The 21,442-nt window shown below is 42.1% G+C and overlaps 1 protein-coding gene across 2 annotated transcripts in view; it reads right to left on the bottom strand.

Annotated features, from left to right (window-relative positions):
• CARMIL1 (capping protein regulator and myosin 1 linker 1) overlaps positions 1–21,442 on the bottom strand; it is a 405,018-nt gene that overhangs the window by 53,505 nt on the left and 330,071 nt on the right. For both annotated transcript variants that reach the window (XM_077492299.1, XM_077492300.1), the window contains exons 28-29: positions 17,021–17,108; positions 6,906–7,055 (exon numbers count right to left, since the gene is read on the bottom strand). In XM_077492299.1, coding sequence (XP_077348425.1) covers positions 6,906–7,055; positions 17,021–17,108 — 238 coding nt within the window. The remainder of the gene's footprint in view (positions 1–6,905; positions 7,056–17,020; positions 17,109–21,442) is intronic.

Raw genomic sequence — 21,442 nt, 5'->3', positions numbered from 1 at the left:
TGGCTTACTGACATCCCTCCTGGCTCCTTATCCTGCTTGTAGTTGCTCTACTTGGATCCCTGACTTCAGGCCTGGCTGATTACCCGATCTGGTTACTGAATCTTGGACTGGCTGACTACCCGATCTGGTTACTGGTCTCTGGCTATGCTTGACTACGCTTTTTCTATTTACCTTTTTATTTTTATTAATAAACAAGTGTGATTTAATTGTACTTCTGTCTCAGTCTGATTCATGGTTTCTGACACCGGCTCCATCCATTCCCCCTGAACCCACCTCGGCTCTATCCCCCCTTTCCACCCCGGCTCCATCCATTCCCCCGATCTCATCCCGGCTCCATCCATTCCCCTGATCCCATCCCAGATCCATCCCTTCTCGGCTGCCTCCCTCCCCCCCCATCCAATCCCGGCTCCCTTCATCCCCCCTGAATACAATGCTGGCTCCCTCCATCCCCCCAATCCCAACCCCGCTCCCTCCATCCTCTCAATCCCATCCTGGCTTCCTCCATCCCCCAATCCCATCCTGCCTCCATCTACCACCCCGATCCCATTCTAGCTCTATCCATCTCCCGATCCCATTCTGGCTCCATCCATTGCCCCTATCCCATTCCAGCTCTATCCCCCCCAATCCCATCCCTGCTCCATCCATTGTGACAGGTTAAGGAGAGAGAGCCACACCAGCACACTAGCCTGCTAAGTGCAGGAGGGTGACACCATGTTCTACCGCACCAAGTGACACCAACCCTAGTGGCGCCACTGTGTGCTGGGGGGACTTTAGGACTTGTGCTACAAGGGGGCTCAGATATGAAATCCATCACCCCAGCACATATCTTCTCCCCTCCTAAAGCCCCCCTAGCACATATCCTCCCCCAAATTAAACAGATTCTGTCTGCCACAAAGGGATGGCATCTATATTATGGGCACAGTGGCTGCATTTGATGGCACAGTGGTTGCACTTGATGGGCGCAGTGGCTGCATTGAAAGGGCGCAGTGGCTGCATTGGATGGGCGCAGTGGCTGCATTGGATGGGCGCAGTGGCTGCATTGGATGGGCGCAGTGGCTGCATTGGATGTTTTTATTTTTTTTATTTTTTTTTTTAATTTCAGCCCCCCCCAAGAATTGTGAGCACCAGCCGCCACTGATCTTGTGTATCATGACTGCAGCCTCTGACCATCTCTTGTATCATCTCTGCAGTCTCTGACCATTTCCTGTATCATGTCTGCAGTCTCTGACCATCTCCTGTATCATGTCTGTAATCTCTGATCATCTCTTGTATCTTGTCTGCAGTCTCTGATCATCCATTATATCAGGTCTGCAGTCTCTGACCATCTCTTGTATCATGTCTGCAACTCTCTCACTCCGCGGAAGGTGCTTCAGAGCCCCCCTCCACATTAGAGTTTCCATTTTAAATGCAAGTTGGAACTCTGCGAGGTAAAGGGGAAGGCAGTGGACTTTGATATAAAGGTAATCTTTGGTCACCAGAGCTCCCCCCTCCCTTACATTAGAGCTCCCCTTTACACCAAAGTCTGCAGGTTCCCCCTTAGATCATGATCCGCAGCATTCCCCTTTATATCAGAGTTCCTTTGCACTGTAAGGGGGAATCCTGCAGGCTCTGATATATGGGGGAACTCTGTGCTGGCTGGGTTATATTAACCTGACCTTTATGTAAATGGAGAAATATGCGTGTAATATACAATATATATGTAATATATATACATTTGATTAAAGAAGAATCGGTTAGAGAAAATTCTATGAAAGGTGAAATCGGTTAGAGAAAATTATATGAAAAGGTGAATTCATAGTTCATAGAATTTAAAACTTAATATATGCAATTTATACAGTTAATTTTCTATCTCTTGAATTATTTTTGTCTCAGATTTGCCTAAGGCCTCACAAAGCCTAGAGCCGCCTCTGTCTCAGTGTACGTCATATTCTTGATGCAAGAAAGTACTAGTGCATTACAGAAATTTACTTACACAGTTCAAAACCTTCCCAGATTGTAATGACTTTTTTCTGATTATTTTAGGAAAGTGGAAAGATAGTGCTGGACCTTTAGGGTTATCATGCTGGTATTGTTATCGGTATTGATGTTGGTGTAAATAATCTGGTTCCTGGACAGGCAACATCTACACCTCAGAAGATCTCCAGAGTCTCCTTGACTGGTAGTGTAGCAGTTTTTCTGATTGTCTGGTCTGGAGTATCAGAATTGTTTATCAGATCATCATAAAATGAATTTGTAAATCCTTTAGGCAGCCCATACATTATTCATTTTTTTAATTGAATTACCCAATTTCCCCATCCTCAGCTTAGTACACCTCCATCTGCAGTTGCCATTGCTGAGATACTTGTGTGGAACAGTGGGGGCCCACTACCCAACCTATCAGTCCAATCCAGGGAATAGGGTGCCCTCATTATGCGGCTGCTGTCGACCACACAGCGGTGGCTGTCCTGATTGTGATCTTGGTAGGCAAGTCTCACTACACCAGCCATTCCCTTGTTGTCACAAATTATTTTTTGTTCTGTATATATCCCTCATCACATGCTATGATGAATAAGTCTTCTTTCTAGAATACTGTGATCCATTTGTAACAGTGCCCCTGATGAAGGGACATACTTTGTCCAGAAACCACTGAAGGGAATCTAGCACAGTCATATATACATCCTTTTAACTTCTATTGGTGATATTGTACACCGCTTTTTTTTTTTTATGATCTGTTTTGTTAATAAAACTGATATTTTCTTCAGAAGTCAATCGGTAGATCGAACATTGATCAAAATTGTTCTGGTCCCTGTTGAACCAGACGTATTTCAATACATGTATGGCTGGCTTTACAACTAATTTATCTTATTTGCTCTCTTTTGGACTGTTAAACATACACATTGAAAGTTATTTGTTAGAAGTACGGTAAGTGCCAAAATCACCTCTTGATTCTGCCAGAAATCTTGTGAAATAATAACTATCTGTGCTCTCGTCTAACAGTCAGCATTGTTGCCAGCTATCTCTGCAGACTATGGAACACCCCCATGTTATGGAAAAGAGAATAGAATAGGTTAGAGGTTTTGTTTTCCTGTCCCAGAGTGGGAACACTGCTCCTCCATAAATACGGGGATAAATATGGAAACACTACATGATTTGCAGGTGTGAAAGTGATGATATATTTTGCGTTGAAAGCGGAAGTGATGTAACATTATTTTGCTTCTGTGTGATGAGACAGCTAAGAAGCCAGAAGCGGACTGATCACAGCCACTTCCCTGCCTAGCTCTGCATGAGAAGAAAATTGGTACTCTAATGTTCCCTATGTAATGTGCTCTGCTGTGTGCCCCATAATGTGCTATGCCTCCATTTAAAGTGCCCTCCTGACCCTCTGTACATGGTTGATCTCAAGTTCGACCCAGAATTCAGCATCTCTACAGAAAAAACAAGCACACATTTTACCTTAAATAGTTACGTTTTAATAGTGATTAAATTATTTAATGCCATTTTTAAAAATAATTGTTGTTATATCAACAGCTCACGGATCACACCAATGTTCCATGAGATGTAGATGTCATTATTTTGGGGGTTCCCCGAGATCTCAAACTTTTTCTCAAGGGTTCCTCCAAGGTAAAAAGGTTGAGAAACCCTGGTTTAGAGGAAAAAAAAGCTCACTTGAAAGACAAAGTCTGCAGCTAATTTGCGTCTTCACAGATAGAGTGTATATTCATTACTTTTGTTTCTCAACATCTTGTCCAATATATGTTGCATTTGTTATTTGTATTTTCTCCATCGTAAATTTAATGCAAACTACCAAAATAAATCATCATCATTGTTACTCTAAAGTAGGGGTAGGAAACCCAGACACGGGTGCCACAAGCGGCATGCAAAGCCTCTTTTGCTGGCACTTGTCTCCTCCCCATCAGCAGAGCAGGGCATGGAAGTATCAGTGTGACACTAATGCATTCCAATTTCAGCGTTCCCCACGCCACACCTGCACTGAGGGGGAGGTACTGTGCTCCCAGACATTGTAAAATATGGGAAACATTGATAGGTTCTCTAACTTTGTTGTAGCTGCGATCGTCAGCTTTTGTTATGGGGAAGAGATTGGGTGCAGTTCTGCTGGGGGGGGGGGCGGTCCCTGTTTCCAGGAGGAGGAGGACTGTCATTGGCCACTGCTAAAGCCAATCAAAGTCCTGCTAGCTCTGTCCACCATCTGGAGGAAGATTACTCGCTTGGTTGTCACTACCAATCTCAGTAAGAAGGGACTTCACTGTGATTGAGAAAACCACAATCAGGTGACAGTTTGTGGAATTACTGTTGAGCTTCTGGGAACTTTGTTGAAATTATTCTTGAACCTTTGCATCACTTACTACTGAACCCCTGCCCCTGGGGGAGCAGATGAGAAAGCGGGAACATTGGTGGGGCAGATTTGCAGGGGGTTACAGTGGTGGGGCAGATGTGCAGGGGGTTACAGTGGTGGGGCAGATGTGCAGGGGGGGTTACAGTGGTGGGGCAGATGTGCAGGGGGGGTTACAGTGGTGGGGCAGATGTGCAGGGGAGCAGTGACCTGAGGTGTGGAATTGAATGAATTGGGGCAGATCTGAGGAGTGAGAGTGCAGGATGGTAATTTCTCACTACTACTCAAGTAGTTTACAGCATTTACTTTACAAAAAATCCCTTTAATGACAGAGTGTGAAGTTGGCATTTTTTTGTTATAAAATTGGCACGCTCGATTTCTTTGAAAACATTTTTCGTCACATTGTGCTCAAAAGGTTGCCTACCAACCTGCTCTAAAGACTAAATATTTTTTTCTATCCATTGGAAATAAAGATTAAAGATGTTCTTCATGTAAAAAGTACGTAAAACACAGTACAGTTCAGTTTATTGTACTGTGATGGCTTTGTTAGCCATCATAGTACAAATAAACTGAACATAGCACATTGTACTGCCTACAGCAATGCACTTGTTCACTGCATTATTTTGCTGCAAAACCAGAGGCATGCTACTATTTTCCCACTGGATTTGCAGAAAGACTACTAGATAAGGTGTCCTTTACCCTTTCACCATTTAAAAAACAGAGGCATATTTTTTATTTGTCTCTCTTTATATTGTTATTTTGAAGCACATAGATTAAATCTCAACACCTGCACACTTTACTTGCTGGGGTTATCAACACAAATAGCAGAAATAACCTCTACTGTATTTTCTTTTTAAAATATAAATTTTTATTTTTTGAAAAGCTTGATTCAGACTTCCATCAACACCCAAATTGCATGGCACCTCATCCCGATTAACAATATCAAGAATTTTGGGAAACAGAGCCCAAAGCGAAGAGATGGGACATTAAGGGTGCAATGTTCAAAGAGAAAAAAATATATGTATAAAAAGTTTTTTTTAAATTTTTATTATAACAACAATCCCATAAAAACAAACAAAAACAGCAGCCTTATAATCATACAAGGATGTTATATATAACTTGCGGTCCAGATAGTGATTCAGTTGAGGTAGTTGTAATTTGCTTATCCCAACATGTTTCGCTTATTGCTTCATCAGAGGATATACAAACTACCAAAATAATAACAAAATCACATAAAAAACAAGTTTATTGAATCACTATCTGGACCGCAAGTTATATATAACATCCTTGTATGATTATAAGGCTGCTGTTTTTGTTTGTTTTTATGGGATTGTTGTTATAATAAAAATTAAAAAAAAAACTTTTTATACATATATTTTTTTCTCTTTGAACATTGCATCTCTTCGCTTTGGGCTCTGTTTCCCAAATTTTTCTTGATAAATTGTTATTGTTTTTAGAGAAAAGTTCAGTGTACGGTGCAGAAAGGCATCTTGTTGGTCATTAGGAGCATAGACGGTGGCCCGTGTCATCCGTATGTCACCAACCAATCCCTTGATAAACACATGTCCAAGATACTTTACCCGAAAAGAGTATAGACACTCCTTTGGATTTAGCTTCTACATTGGTGGTATGGTAAGACAAGGGGAAGTATTGATTTCTAAGGCATTGAGAAGTTCCCGTTCTGAAATGTATTTGCTGTAAAAATGCCACATCAGCGTGGGCTCTTTTAATAGCATTCAATAGCATACGTTTTTCTGGTACATTTCTACTGTATTTTCGGAGTTCAGTTGAATGGACAAGAAACACTCATACATAATACATCATTTATCCTGTTCTGTCTGAATAATCCATTAGGTTTGGCCATTCCCCCTCCTATCAACTTGTTGTTCTGTTATGGCTCTTTTACATGTTAAGACATATAATACTATAGGCACCAATGCTTGCCACCATGCCAATATTTTATAAAAGACAAGAAAATACAAATTTAACGTAAATCAGTGCTTACAACAATATGGGGCTGCCATTACTGATCACTATTATAAAATGCTAGTTGTCCAGCAGTCATGTTAATCCACTGATTTTAATAATTAGGACCCTATTTATCAATATTTTCATCCAAGATTGACACATTATTCAACTGGATTACATTGGAAAAATATTTGAATCTTGGGTGAAAGTTGTGTGAAAACAATAATAAATAGACCCCTTCTACATGGAATATAGTTACATAGTTGGTAAGGTTGAATAAAGACACCAGCTTATCCAGTTCAAACTGTGTGAGCATGGGTGTGTCCGTGAATTTAAATTCTCTTGACACAATGACCAAGAACATGCATGCAGTAAGAGAAGTCAGAACTCCAAAACTATATAATAATTCTAGATCAGAGGCTTTGAAAGTGTTGAGGTAATCTAGATGAGCATTCAATCAGGCAACTAGCAATTTCTAAAACTGATCAGCAATGGATGCCTATTTTTTTTTGATACAGGCTTGCTTTCATGCATTTAAATGTCCCATACAAAACCAGCCACTTATACAAACAAAAGTGGTCACCAAGTATCAGTAAATATCACTCACCATGCAAGTGTCTAAATCCTCCAGGCGCTCCATTTCTGTGAGGTCCTCAATAGTAATGGTAGAACGCTTGGCGGGTTTCTCCTCCAAAGTCTCGATCTCAAGAGACTCTTGATGTGGAAGAGGCTTTCCACGCTTAGTGAGATGTTCAGCCTGAAAGTGTGAAAGTTGAAATTACTGAATACTCTGCATATGCAGTAAATTAGGCTGAACTACAAAATGACCAACCAAAGCATCTATTATAAATAAAAAGTTCTAATCAAATTTTTACTTTTACAAAATACAAAATAGACTAACACTGGGAGGGTAAGTTTAGTGCAGAAGTTACACACACCTCACTTTTGCCTGGCCCAAGTCTTTTACTGGACTTGTTTGCCTACATCTCCACACCTTGAAGCAAAAGGGCTAATATGAATCTAACATATAGTACCAATGGGTTGAATAGGTACCAAAAGATTGAAAATTAAAGGGAGCCTGGAGGTAGATCCAAAGATTCCAGTAAGGGGCTATTTAGCTGTAGGAGTGAAGGCCTTTGCACCCTTTAAAAAGACCCTAATTAAGGAGTTATTTTTATGTAGTTTGTATATGAACATTTCCCTATATGACACGTTGTGTAGAGTACAATTTCATATGCGTTCTCCCCTTTGAGGTCCAGCAGCTGACACTTCACATTTCTGCTTGTACGTTATCCTGACTGTGACAGCCGGGTCCCAACTGATGAGTAACCAGAGTGGATCTCAATTTTGTGATCGCTATGTCAACTCTGACATAGTGATCACATGAAGGCTGAAGGCTCTATCGACAAACATGAAAGTCTTTGACGTGCAGATAAACACTGCCGTTTTCTGTTTGCAGTGTTTATCTGAAGTGCCCTGCATTTATATTGTAATATAGAATCAATTTAAATAATAAAAAGTAAAAAGTAACAAAAACACATAAAATATCTATTGGATTACCAGTTGCTGACAGCCTACCGCATATTTTCTGCGGCAGATAAGCCCTCTTGCAATAGCCACTGGCACGATCGTGCGCTGATTGGCCACAGGGGGAGCCAATCAGCTGGTCTGGTGGATACAAAATCTGTTGGCCACCCAAGATCGCTTCCCACGGAGTTAGAACTGTTCTGTCAGGCACGGACACTGATCTTGTGTTCCTACTAATCAGGAACATGGATCAGTGTGTCCATGCAGTGAGCCCACCCCCACAGTAAGAAAGCACAAACAGGGAACCCCCTTAAACCTTTGATCACCACAGATGTTAACCCCTACCTTGCAATTTAAATTTATGTATCCAGTGTCGGTGCTTCTTTTTAGCACTGATCACTGTATCAATGTCACTGGTTCCCAAAAAAAGTGTCAAAAATGTCAATTAGGTGACTGATCTGTCAACCACAATGTTGCAGTTTCTGCAAAAAAAATAAAAAATAAAATCGCTGATCACTGCCACTACAAGTAAAAAAAAAAAAAAAAAAATGAAATAAAAAAAAAAAAAGTGCCATAAATATATTCCCTATTTTGTAGATGCTATCATTTTTGCTCTAACCAATCAATATACACTTAGGCCACGTACACACGGGCGGATTGTCTGGCCAACTAAGTTCGTCAGACAATCCGACAGACAGTCCGTCCAAACTTTTGAATGAACGGACTTGCCCACACACGGCACTTTTTGAGCAGACTAATACGGCGGACTAAGTCCGCCATACAATCCGCTCTACTTTTGAAATGAACGGACTCGCCCACACACGCGGAGGAAAGTCCGCTCATTTCAAGCGCGTCTCCAGGTAGGCGGGGCCCGCGAAGGAGACGTCGCGGGCCCCGCCGCCTGGAATGGACTTAAAGGGGAACACCAACGCCGAAAAAAATCGGCGTGGGGGTGCCCCCCAAGTCCACAACAGACCCTTGTCCGAGCACGCTACCCGGCTGGCCAGGAAAGGGGGGCGAGCGAGCGCCCCCCCCCTCCTGAGCCGTACCAGGCCGCGTGCCCTCAACATGGGGGTGCCTTGGGGAAGGGGGGGCCGCGCGGCCCCCCCACCCCAAAGCACCTTGTCCCCATGTTGATGAGGACAAGGGCCTCTTCCCGACAACCCTGGCCGTTGGTTGTCGGGGTCTGCGGGCGGGGGGCTTATCGGAATCCGGGAGCCCCCTTTAATAAGGGGGCCCCCGGATACCGGCCCCCCCACCCTATGTGAATGAGTATGGGGTACAACGTACCCCTACCCATTCACCTGTAAAATAAAAGTACCAAAAAAAAACACAACACACGAGATAAAATATTTTATTGCACAGCTCCAGGGGTCTTCCGTCTTCGGGGGTCTTCTCGCCGGACTCCTCCGCTATCTTCTTGTAGCTCTTTTGCTAGCGGAGGAGTCCGGCTTTCTTCCTCCCCGCCGCCGGCCTCTTCTCCCGACTTCGGGGGTCTTGTCCTCCTCTTCGGTTCTTCTGCCCGGCCACCGCGCCTTCTTATAGCTCTTTTACAGGCGGTGGCCCGGTCTTCTGTCGTCGCTGTCGCCGCCGCCTTCCGTTCTTCTTCTTCTTCTCCAGGAGATGTTGCCTCGCGCTGCGCGGCCACTTATATAGTGACAATGGGGCGGTGTCACATGGTATATGTCACATGGGTTGGTGTCACATGGTGACCCCGCCCCCTTACGATGGCATAGTCCCCATGTGACATCAACCCATGTGACATATACCATGTGACACCGCCCCATTGTCCCTAAATAAGTGGCCGCGCAGCGCGGCTCTGGCATTCCGGCCGGAGAGATCGTCGAGGCAACATCTCCTGGAGAAGGAGAAGGAGAAGGAGAAGGAGAAGAAGAAGAAGAAGAAGAAGAAGAAGAAGAAGAAGAAGAAGAAGAAGAAGAAGAACGGAAGGCGGCGGCGACAGAAGACCGGGCCACCGCCTGTAAAAGAGCTATAAGAAGGGGCGGTGGCCCGGCAGAAGAACCGAAGAGGGGGACAAGACCCCGGAAGTCGGGAGAAGAGGCCGGCGGCGGGGAGGAAGAAAGCCGGACTCCTCCTCTAGCAAAAGAGCTACAAGAAGATAGCGGAGGAGTCCGGCGAGAAGACCCCCGGAGACGGAAGACCCCCGGAGCTGTGCAATAAAATATTTTATCTCGTGTGTTGTGTTTTTTTTGGTACTTTTATTTTACAGGTGAATGGGAAGGGGTACGTTGTACCCCCATACTCATTCACATAGGGTGGGGGGCCGGTATCCGGGGGCCCCCTTATTAAAGGGGGCTCCCGGATTCCGATAAGCCCCCCGCCCGCAGACCCCGACAATCAACGGCCAGGGTTGTCGGGAAGAGGTCCTTGTCCTCATCAACATGGGTACAAGGTGCTTTGGGGTGGGGGGGCGCGCGGCCCCCCTTCCCCAAGGCACCCCCCATGTTGAGGGCACGCGGCCTGGTACGGCTCAGGAGGGGGGGGGGGGGGGCGCTCGCTCGCCCCCCTTTCCTGGCCGGCCGGGTAGCGTGCTCGGACAAGGGTCTGTTGTGGACTTGGGGGGAACCCCCACGCCGATTTTTTTCGGCGTTGGGGGTTCCCCTTTAAGTCCATACCAGGCGGCGGGGCCCGCGACGTCTCCTTTGCGGGTCCCGCCTACCTGGAGACGCGCTCAAAATGAGCAGACTTTTCTCCGGGCGGGAAAAGTCCGCTCATTTCGAAAGTACAGCGGACTGGCACACACACGGACGGACAATCTTACGGAAATTCCGTAAGACTTTGTTCGTCAGACTGTCCGCTGAAAAAGTCAGCTGAAGCCCACACACGAGCGGACTGTCCGCTCAAATGTGTTTCGGCGGACTAAGTTGGGCAGACAGTCCGCCCGTGTGTACGCGGCCTTATTGGGATTGTTGTTACCAAAAATATGTAGCAGAATACACATTGGCCTAAACTCATAAAGAAATTGGATTTTTTTCAATTTTTTTTATTGGATATATTTTATAGCAGAAAGTAAAAAATCATTTTTTTTAAATCAAAATTGAATTTTTTTTGTTTGGTTTATTTGGGTACAGCGTCGCACAACCGTGCAATTGTCAGTTAAAGCAACACAGTACCGTATCGCAAAAAATGGCCTCGTCAGGAAGGGATTAAAACCTTCCAGAGCTGAAATGGTTAAAAAAATAGTTCAATGCATTTTACCTACAGGTCATAACAGCTAATAGTAGCTAATATTGATTTTCTATAATAATTAGCACAGTGGCACATAGGCTGGGAGAGAAAGGGGCAACACTTGGAGCCAGACTCCACTACACTGCGTTTTGCTCATCTATCTTGCCAAGATCACACTTAAGCTGGCCATACATTATACAGTTTTCTTATTTGATTTCCTTTAGGTTTACCTTCAACTATGTAGTGCAAGGGGCCTGTCTGAATGCACACAAATTGAAAGTGTTAAGGTTTGACCTCATATTATATGGTTTTGGTAAATCTAAAGGAAAATTGTACAAGAAAATTGTATAAAGTATGGCCGGCCTTAGATTGTCCTGACAGGAGAAGAAAACAGAGGGAGGTCTTTATCAATGTACTGTTGCTCTATCTTTGTCCAATATCTGGATTTATAGTGTTCAGAATGGCTAGATTGCCTGGTGGGGTATCTATATCAGAAGACTGGTTAAACTAAATTACAGATTCTTTTTGCAGGACAATTCACAAGATTTAGCCATTTTATGTAGTTAAATCTTAAATTAAGCCACCAGTTGAGTCTTCATCTCACATTTTTGAATAATTGCACAGTGCAATGATCCATTACGGACAACCTGTTACACGTCAAGGAAAATTACATAAATCTGTAGCAAAAAATAACTATTTGTCTTCAGACTCTTACCTTGAGCAATTGTGCAGCGACTTAATGAACAACTGACTAATTTATTAAATCCAGCATTAAAGAGAGCTAATCAATGCTAAACTGAGTTTTCTGATGCTAGAAAACAATACAGATAGCAAATTCATGCAACAATATCAATTGTCTCCTCTAACAACGAATGCATAGCTGATCAAATACATACAATGCATAAGAGACCTACTTAAAAAAATATGCTAAAGAGAATCAGTGTGAATATTTATGCCACAATGTAGTCATTGTGCCAGCCTGTGCCTTTCTGTACCTTATTCCAATCTAATAACGAGCCAATTGTATGGTGTCATACTTTAAAATGATGTTCTGGGGAACCATTTCTTTTTCTCATTACATCCAGCTATGATAGATGTTTACCTTACTATGGTGTTAAATCTGTACATACAATTGGAATATCTGTCAGGAACCAAAAAAAGCTTCTGTTTTTCAAAATCAATTCATTTTAAAATGTGTTTATAAGGTATCCATTCAATTCATTAATGTGATAAAGGAGTCCTAATTTCTCTAGCAATAATGTTGAGCCAACTACCCAACCAGTGGCTCTTAGGCCATATGTGGCATGAATCTGCCTCTTGTAATGCTCCTGGCACCCTCCCAAGCGGGTGCTCAGCATGCAATTACCTGTGTTGAGTGCAAAAAAGACATGCTTACAACAAATTGGGGTGGAAGTGAGCTCTGCCTTTGCTCCACAACAGCAAGGCTGATTCAATTGTTATGCAGTGGAAGAGGGAGTATCAGCACTCACCTTTGTCTATTGGGTGCTCCTTATTGTACTGTGCACAATCCATTACTCTGTTGTCAATTATTGATGTCCAGGACAAAAATAAGTAGGCGCTTAGCATAGAAAACGCCTTCATTCTTTCTGCTTGTCACTAGGTGTGTAGTGTACAATTCATCACTCTGCTGTCTGCGTCTATCTCAAGAATATTAAAACCAGAAAAATATCGACAAATCTTTGTTATGAATGATGGGCGCTGGCAACTGAGTTCTGCCTGCGCTCAACAAGAATGCCCACAAATTGGGCTTCTGACAGAGAAGTAGCTGACACACAGGAAAGGATGTTGACAAAATTATTTTCCAGTAATCCTTGTTTACTTGAAACAGCAAAGCATTTCTAAATAAATGTATAGCATTACATTGTTCGGTGCTCATGAGACTTCAGTACTGTAAGGCCGCGTACACACGCGGGGACTGTTCGCCCAACTTTGTCCGTCAAACAGTTTCAGCAAACAGTCCGCTCAAAATTAGCATGGACGGACATGGCCACACACGACGAACGAACAGTTTGCTGAAACCGTGCGCGATGACGTGAACGGCACGTACGACGGGACGAAAAATACGACGTCCTATACACTGCATTATAACTTTCGGCGTGTAAATCCTTTCTGAGCATGCGCGGAACTTAGTTTGACGAACAAGCCTACACACGAGGGGACTGTTCGCTGAAACAAAGTTTCAGCGGACAGTTTTTCGGAAATTCCGAAAAACCTTGTTCAGCGGACTGTTCGCTGAAACTGTCCGCTGAAAGCCCACACACGAGCGGACTGTCCGCCGAAACACTGTTCAGCGGACAAAGTTGGGCGAACAGTCCCCGCGTGTGTACGCGGCCTAAGTGACTGAAATCTAAATGTAAATGTTTTGGCTTGAATGAGAAATAAAATTACATAAAATGATTAACCAGATGACACTGGAAACTTCAGTTAAGGCAGAGTTTTTCTGTATATCCAGGCCAGTGGATAGGAGAAGAGTGCATATTTGATGCGTCTTAGTACTCACCCTACACTCATGCAGCATTTGTAATATTCAACTGCAGATTCTGCTTAAATGACCGCTGTGTTGTTAGATTAACATCTAATAAAATATATACAGCAGATATCTTACTTCTGCCCCCTGATACAAGACTACTGGACACAAATTCATTCACTAACGCTTAGGCTTTGCTGTTCTTAAAACTCCTGAGGTCCTGTTGCTTGGGCCTTTTACTCCTTGGTCTGTAAGTAGAGCTTTGCTTTTTCTCTGGAAAGGACCTCACTCACCCACTGTGAAGAGGTTTCTGAAATTGGTTGATGGGGTCTTTCCTACGTACACACTTATTTATAATGCCAGAGACTGCCCTGATAAATTCACTAAGATTTTGGGATTTTGAGTAAATTGTTTTCTGGGTCTACGTGGACTAAAGCCTAGTACACGCATCGGGCGACAATGACTGGTTCAATAAAAAACAGCCAACATTCGGCTCGTGTTCGACTGGCTTCTGTCGGACGAGCATGCTGGAAAACCAGCAGCAGACCGACTCACGATCAGCGCTCCCAGCCAATGAGAGAATCAGCTGAGAGCACTGACCGGAGTGTTCTGTTGGGGGTTGGAGAACACAATAGCACAGTAGGGGAGATCACTGTACCAACATTGGATTGTTGATACATTGGTGCCAACCAGGGCTTGCAGTTTTGTTTCGTTCAACTCACTGGGTTCAATGGAAAAAAAAAAAAAAACTATTAGTGTGTATCAGGTTATACTGATCCCAGCTGTCTGGTAGTCATCTCAGATCTATACTTTAAACTTTATGAGTGAAATATTGATAACTCCTGTCCCTCTTGAATGAAACAGCAGCAGTGAACTTCTAGCTTTGAATTTATATTATTAAATTAAATTATTAGGTTTCACTGTAATATTAGAACCTGTGTATCTTGAAGCACTGACAGCATATATTTTAATGAGAGATCATGAGCTGTTTTTCAGGCAGAAGCATCACGTCCTGAGCTGCTTTTCCCACTGGACCTTCTGTCTAAAAGCATCGGATCTGCTGTAAGAATTACTTAAGAGCAGCCACTGAAGGATACCAAATCTCCATATCCCAGTGGTCTTATGTTCATTGTCTCACCTATTACCTCAAACGCTTAACTCCATAGCTGCTATACAGAAGGCTCATTACTATACTGAACCATTCATAATATTACAAAATATAGTTATAAACAATTGGAGCTCATTTATAAGACCTGATGGAAAGACATCTAGTCGTCACATTTATTTGCTTGATTCCATTTTCTCACACCCGGCTTGTTCCCTTAGTTTCCTATATATTTAAAATGTTACTTAAAATGAGTAGTAACACAAAGCTAGAATTAGATTTATGCATATGATAGCTAGAAACCTGTTAGTCATACCAGTTTTGTAGGTAATCTGTCAGCTGCTGGCAAATTGAAGCGTTAGATGGTTTATTATATCTTTTGAATTGTTAGATGGTTTATTATATCTTTTGGGGATTTCAGTAATGAGATATTTCCAGATTACCCAGTATCTTCTAAGTGCAATGTACATTGCAGGGTTAAATAATGATGTCATTCACTGCTGCAGAGTGATACCTTCACTTTGGCCTTCATGGAAAGGTGTTACAAATATGAGCATTACCATACATATGGTGGTATTGGGAAGATTATACTCATGTGGTAGGTGGTTAATCAATGAGTTGCGACAGTCCAAACTATATTTGAGGGCGCGCCATTTTTAATAAAAGCAGAGCTTTCATATAGACATCAGTTGCCCACGCAGGAGTCCTTCCAAGCGGCTTCTTTGACAGCAGCACAGCTGCTCATCTTGCCAGTCCCTCTGACTGTGTTGTCCAGCTCTAATGCCCTTCTTAGCATTTAGCTGCAGTGCCCTGCTGCACAGCCCAATCCTGGCCTCTGGATATGGCGTTCTCCTGACAACCCTATAGGAGTCAACCTGACTTCAGGAATGAGACCTTCTGTCTCCTGACTAGGGCACCGCTGACCCCTGGGTGTGACCTCCAATCTGCTAGCTGCTTGCTAGGGCACCTCTGATCTCTGGGTTAGACCTCCTGTCTCTTGACTCCTGGCTGTGGCTTCTCTGACCCCCGGGTGAGACTTTCTGTCTCCTACATGGGGAGTTGTCTCCAAATTGAGAGCTCTGAGCTATCCTCAGGCTCAAGAATATAACAACCCTGCACACTTGTGTACTCAGACAAGCTGCAGGTAATTTGGAACCTTGCATTAATCCTTAATGCGAATCCTGTGTCATTTTCTCCTCCATTTTCACAGGGGCAGAGTCTCTGTCTGTCACAATACATATAAAAATTAAGCCATCAAACACCATTGGATATATCCGTGGTCCAGTTGTATCTTTATTGAATAGTACGATTGTCTGATGCTGCTAATCAAACCTGCAGCAGGGTTTCTGTTGGGCTTGAATTATCTTGCAATAACATATCAATGAACATGCATGTGGCAATCAATATGAGTAAACCACCAGTCACTCATTTTATAAAGCTTACAATTAGAACTCCCTCATAAAGGAATAATACACATGCAAGTTCAAATAAGACATTATATTAGTATATGCATTGCTAGATTAATTGAACACCGATAGGGCCAATTTATTTTCTTTGCATCCAAGGTACAGCATTGGTGTGTGTAAGGCTGGCCATGGCTCCCCCTTCCTCTGTTTTACTTAAGCAGCCCATACACAGGGCAAAACCACCCCCCTCCCCCACTGGGAGCATACAATGGCTTGGCGGGAGGGATTCCACTGTCAACACTGACTGTGACTGACTGACCCATGGTTGAAGGAAGGAAATTTGCTCCGTGTATGGGCTTCTTAATTAAAGAAAAATCTGCAACATAGCACTATGAACTGTTTTTTATTCCCCCAATTATTTGTGGACATTGAATTGTCTTAATACACAGACAATCCCAATTTAAGAGACATACGGTAGAAGCTTTTAATTCTACTTAAATGTTAAAACTGTAAGCAGCCACACTCATTTTTCATCTCTTTTTAATTTGAGTAAAATGAAAACATTAATTTTCTTATAAATTAATCAGCCCCCTAAGTATCTTTGGAGCTATATCAAGTAGCTCTTGCTACACAAGTACCACAGGTGAAGAAGTCTTCATATATAATCAGTATTAAATCCCATAAAACTTGAAATCATCTCCAGCAGTACAGTGGCTGAGCAGTTAACACTCGGGAAGGAGTAGATCCCCTGCCAGGTTTTACTGCTATCCATGGCGGGTTAGAGAGACTTCCTCTCACTTCCTGTTCTGCTAAAAATGTGCAACCGTGGCAGGAAGAGAGGAATTTCTCGAACAGAGCCACAGATCACAGAAAAACTCTTCCCCATTCTATCTCAATGTATAGGAAAAAATGTTTTAGATACAAATACACTTTAAATGAGACACATGAATAATATGGACAAGTTTTCACTGTAAATAAACAGCTGAAGGCATAAGGAACATGCTTACCAGTTTGTGATGGCTGCCTGAAAGTGCATCTAAGATTTCATCCACTATTCGGTCAGACAGGAAAGATGCTACAGTAAGTTTAACTTCACTGCAAGAAAAAAAAAAAAAAAAAAAAAAAAAAAGACATCTTAAAGCTTATTTCAGGTGTTAGAACTAATTTCTACACAGATTTGGAGTAGAAATTAATACAATTTTGATCTAAGTGCACACATATATTGAAACAACCTTCTGTGCATCAACAAAATTCAAGTTGGCAGCTAGAATTAAAGCAGCCTGATAGGCAAAAAAAACAACATATATGCCGCAGTCTATCAATAGCAGTAACACAGCAGTAGTTGCTTTTCTGAGTTCCACTTGTAAGATAGTTGTATTTCCTGCTGATCCTGCCAGTAGATTCATTATTTTTCCCCACTTCCTTTAACAAGCCTATAAAATGCTGAGGCGAAGCTCTGCTAATTTCCATCATCCAATCATATGCAAAAAAAAAATGGTTTTACAATTTGCCTTGCACTTGATTATGGTTTACAAAGTGAAATGTCACTTTATTTGCCTAGCTCTGGAGAAAATTCACTAGAAAAGCGTAACTTCCCTTGCAAAGTGAACAGTCTACAGCCCTGGCCAAAAGTTTTGAGAATGACACAAATATTAATTTTTTCAAAGTCTGCTGCTTCAGTTTTTATGATGGCAATTTGCATATACTCCAGAATGTTATGAAGAGTAGATGAATTGCAATTAATTGAAAAGTCCCTTTTTGCCATGAAAATTAACTTAATCCAAAAAAAACCCCCAAAAAACATTCCTATTGCATTTCAGCCCTGCCACAAAAGGACCACTCGACATCAGGTCAGTGATTCTCCCATTAACACATGTGTCAGTGTTTACGAGGACAAGCCTGGAAATCACTCTGTAATGCTGATTGAGTTAGAATAACAAACTGGAAGCTATAAAAGGAGGGTGGTGCTTGAAATCATTGTTCTTCCCATGTTAACCATGGTTACCTGCAAGCATTGTGCTGCCATTATTACTTTGCACAAAAAGCATTCATAGGCAAGAATATTGCTGCTACTATGATTGCACCTAAATCAACCATTTATCAGATCAAGAACTTCAAGGAGAGGTTCAATTGTCCAGTAAGCACCAGGACCATTTATTACAGCCGATTCAGCAGCGGGATCGGGAGCACCACCAGTGCAGAGCTTGCTCAGGAATGGCAGCAGGCAGGTGTGAGTGCATCTGCACACACAGTGAGATGAAGACTTTGAGGATGGCCTGGTGTCAAGAAGGGCAGCAAAGAAGCCGCTTTTCTCCAGGAAAAACATCAGGAACAGACTGATAATCTCCAAAAGGTACAGGGATTGGACTGCTGAGGACTGTGGGTAAAGTTATTTTCTCAAATGCATCGTCTTTGATTGCTTGGGGTATCCGGAAAAAACGTTGTTCAGAGAAGAAAAGGCGAGTGCTACTCTAACAGTCCTGTGTCATGCCAAAAATAAAGCACCCCAAGACCATTCATGTGTACTTCTCAGCCACAATTTTGCCTAAAAACACAGCCTTGAATAAAGAATGGTACAAAAACATCCTCCAAGAGCAACTTCTACCAACCATCCAAGAACAGTTTGGTGAAGAACAATGCCTTTTCCAGCATGATGGAGTACCCTACCATAAGGCAAAAGTGATAATTAAGTGGCTTGGGGAACAAAAAACATCAAAATTTTTGGTCCATGCCCAGGAAACTCCTGAGACCTTAATCCCATTGAGAACTTGTGGTCAACAATCAAGAAGCAGCTGAACGAAGAAAAAAAATTTTTCTAAAAAACCTCCAAGCATTGATTATGCAAGAATGGGCTGCCATCAGTCAGTATGTGACCCAGAAGTTGATTGATAGCATGCCAGAGCGAATGGCAGAGGTCTTGAAAAAGAAGGGTCAGCACTGCAAATATGGACTCCTTGCATAAACTGTAATTGTCAATAAACGCCTTTGAAACTTATGTAATGCTTGTAATTATACTTCAGTATACCATAGTAACATCTGACAAAAAGATCTAAAAACACTGAAGCAGCAGACTGTGAACATTAATATTTGTGTCAAAACTTTTGGCCAGGGCTGTATTTGTCCTTAGTATATCCCCATTAACTAAATTGACATGATTTTATAGGTGTCCTCTTACAGGTATACTTATATGAACAGAATGCTTTAACATTATTTTGACACTTGTGAGCTATTTAATTTATATTGGATACTTGCATTACAATTAAATCACAGCTAAGGTATAGGAAAACAAACAGCACAGAAATCTTGAGTGAAGGGTCTTTAGGAAAGCTGGGCCACTAAAGCCTCAATTTTCAGGTCAGCTGTTCTGGATTGAACCTTTAATCAGCATCAAAGCACCCATAAGCTCCATGTTATCATTGGAGGCAGCAACGAAAAAGGCAAAGAAAAAGCCTCACATCTTATCTTATTATTTCTGATGTGACACTTTAAGAATCATGAAATATTCATATCCTTTGTGAGTGCACTCACTGGAAAAAAACTGCCTAATGCTGCCAATGAAAAATATCTGGCCCATTTTTTTTTTCTTTATACATTGTGGTTTAAATTTACTGATGAATACTTGAGAGAATGGATAACAAATGCACATAACTGGCTCTAAGCATTAACTTATTAGAGTAAAAAAAATATATAACCTGAGAGAATAGTCTATAAATTCTCATCATATTTAAAGCTCTTAAAGACAGGAGCTATCCACTGAGGCAGTTAATGATCATATGCAAAGAACGAGCATAGGCTAAAAAGTACCCCTTTTCAGGAGATGATTTTTGAAGAACTGGGCAACAATTGCTATGTCAACATTTGAGCAAACCCTTCCAGCTGTTCAGTAATATCCCCACTACTGGACCACATTTACATTACAGCTCAATGTAATGTATTGCTCATTGCTTGTACAATTGATTTAAGGCTCTTTCACGTAGGCATTGAAAATAGGTGGTTGGGTCATGTTTTTACTGCTTCCTGACCGCTTATCAATGCCAGGGAATAGATGTTCACACCACAACATTAGCTTTGCCTTGCGTCATGTTTAGGCAAAATTAACGCTGCCTGCAGAGTCAGACAGGCATTGATGCTTTGCAATCTGCTCCAGTCACTTCTATTGAAATTCACCACAAGCACGCTGTAAATGCACTGTAATTGCACCTATGGCCTTTTCAGTGCATATAAGGTGTGATTGCAAAAGCATCGCAAGTGATCATTTCCCATTTTAACTTTGTACAAAAAAAAAAAAACATCCCAGAAGGCTTTTGAGGAGCACTGCCTAATGCAACATGAATGCCTATGCCACGCAACCAAAATATTCATTAACACTAGGTCTGTTAATGTGCAATAAGGTTGCTGTAGAATGCAATGCCTGCGTGAAAGAGCCCTAACAGTGTGTTCATGTCGATTTAATGTCTAATAAGCAGGCGACAATGAAAAAACAAAAAAAAAAAACTGAAGGTAAAGGCTTTGGTCACATTCACATGGGTGTACTATAGTATACGTCCATGTGAGGGTTGTGTTTGCCTGCAGGGGCCTTCATCCCAGTGCAGGCAGTCCCATTCATTTAAATTGGTATGCAGAGGCTGCATGGCCCCTATAGGAGATCGTACGCACTTGGGACCACACAGGGCTGCCAAATTGGGAGCAGATTCAGATGGTTCAAAGGAAATCAGAAACCAATCTGGATGAAATTGGTTTCCAATATGCAAAAGAGTACACATTCTATAGTTATCAAAGAAACGGTTATCGAACTACATATTGGATGGTATCTGGGGCTGTTCCGATAGGGGCATGCTCCTCCATTTCTTTTGGAGCTGTAAGGCCTTAAAACCTTTTTTGGCAGCAGACCACTATCAAAACACTCAAATCACTGGTCTACAACTTACGTTACCAATGTGCCTTTTTTCTGAAATCTTATCTGATATTCCATCCCCTTGCAAAAGATTAACCCACACCCTTTTTAGGGCAATAGCTTTGAATTGGTGCACCCCTACTGTTTCCAGGTCTCAAGGTCTACAACAGATGGAAGCCATAAGAATTATGAGAATTTACCATACCATTATTCATACCAAGCCAATATTCGTACGTAAATGGGAAAACTGGTCCTCTTACTGAGTTGTCTTACAGTTTGAGTCGATTGATAACATGGTTGAATGTGGTTTTTCAGGGTCAGTAAAGGCCACCTTCTCAGATAGGTCTGTTAGAAGATTTGAGCTAGAATATACTTTAGAGTGGCAGAAGTGTGTGCACTATTACAGTGTGTTTTTTTCTGTAAAAGTTTTTTCTTTTTGGTTTTATCAATTTGGGAGAGTTACTGTACATTTGTATAAACAAAAGATAAATGCTTGGGCTGTGATATATATTCCTTAAATATAGTCTATGTACAT

The sequence above is a fragment of the Lithobates pipiens genome, unplaced genomic scaffold (assembly GCF_037356315.1).
Source record: "Lithobates pipiens isolate NorthernLeopardFrog02 unplaced genomic scaffold, aLitPip1_a1.2 Scaffold_19, whole genome shotgun sequence".
NCBI classification, from domain to species: Eukaryota; Metazoa; Chordata; class Amphibia; order Anura; family Ranidae; genus Lithobates; species Lithobates pipiens.
Note: the sequence above shows the minus strand (reverse complement) of the source record. Positions and strands in the feature narration are given on the sequence as shown.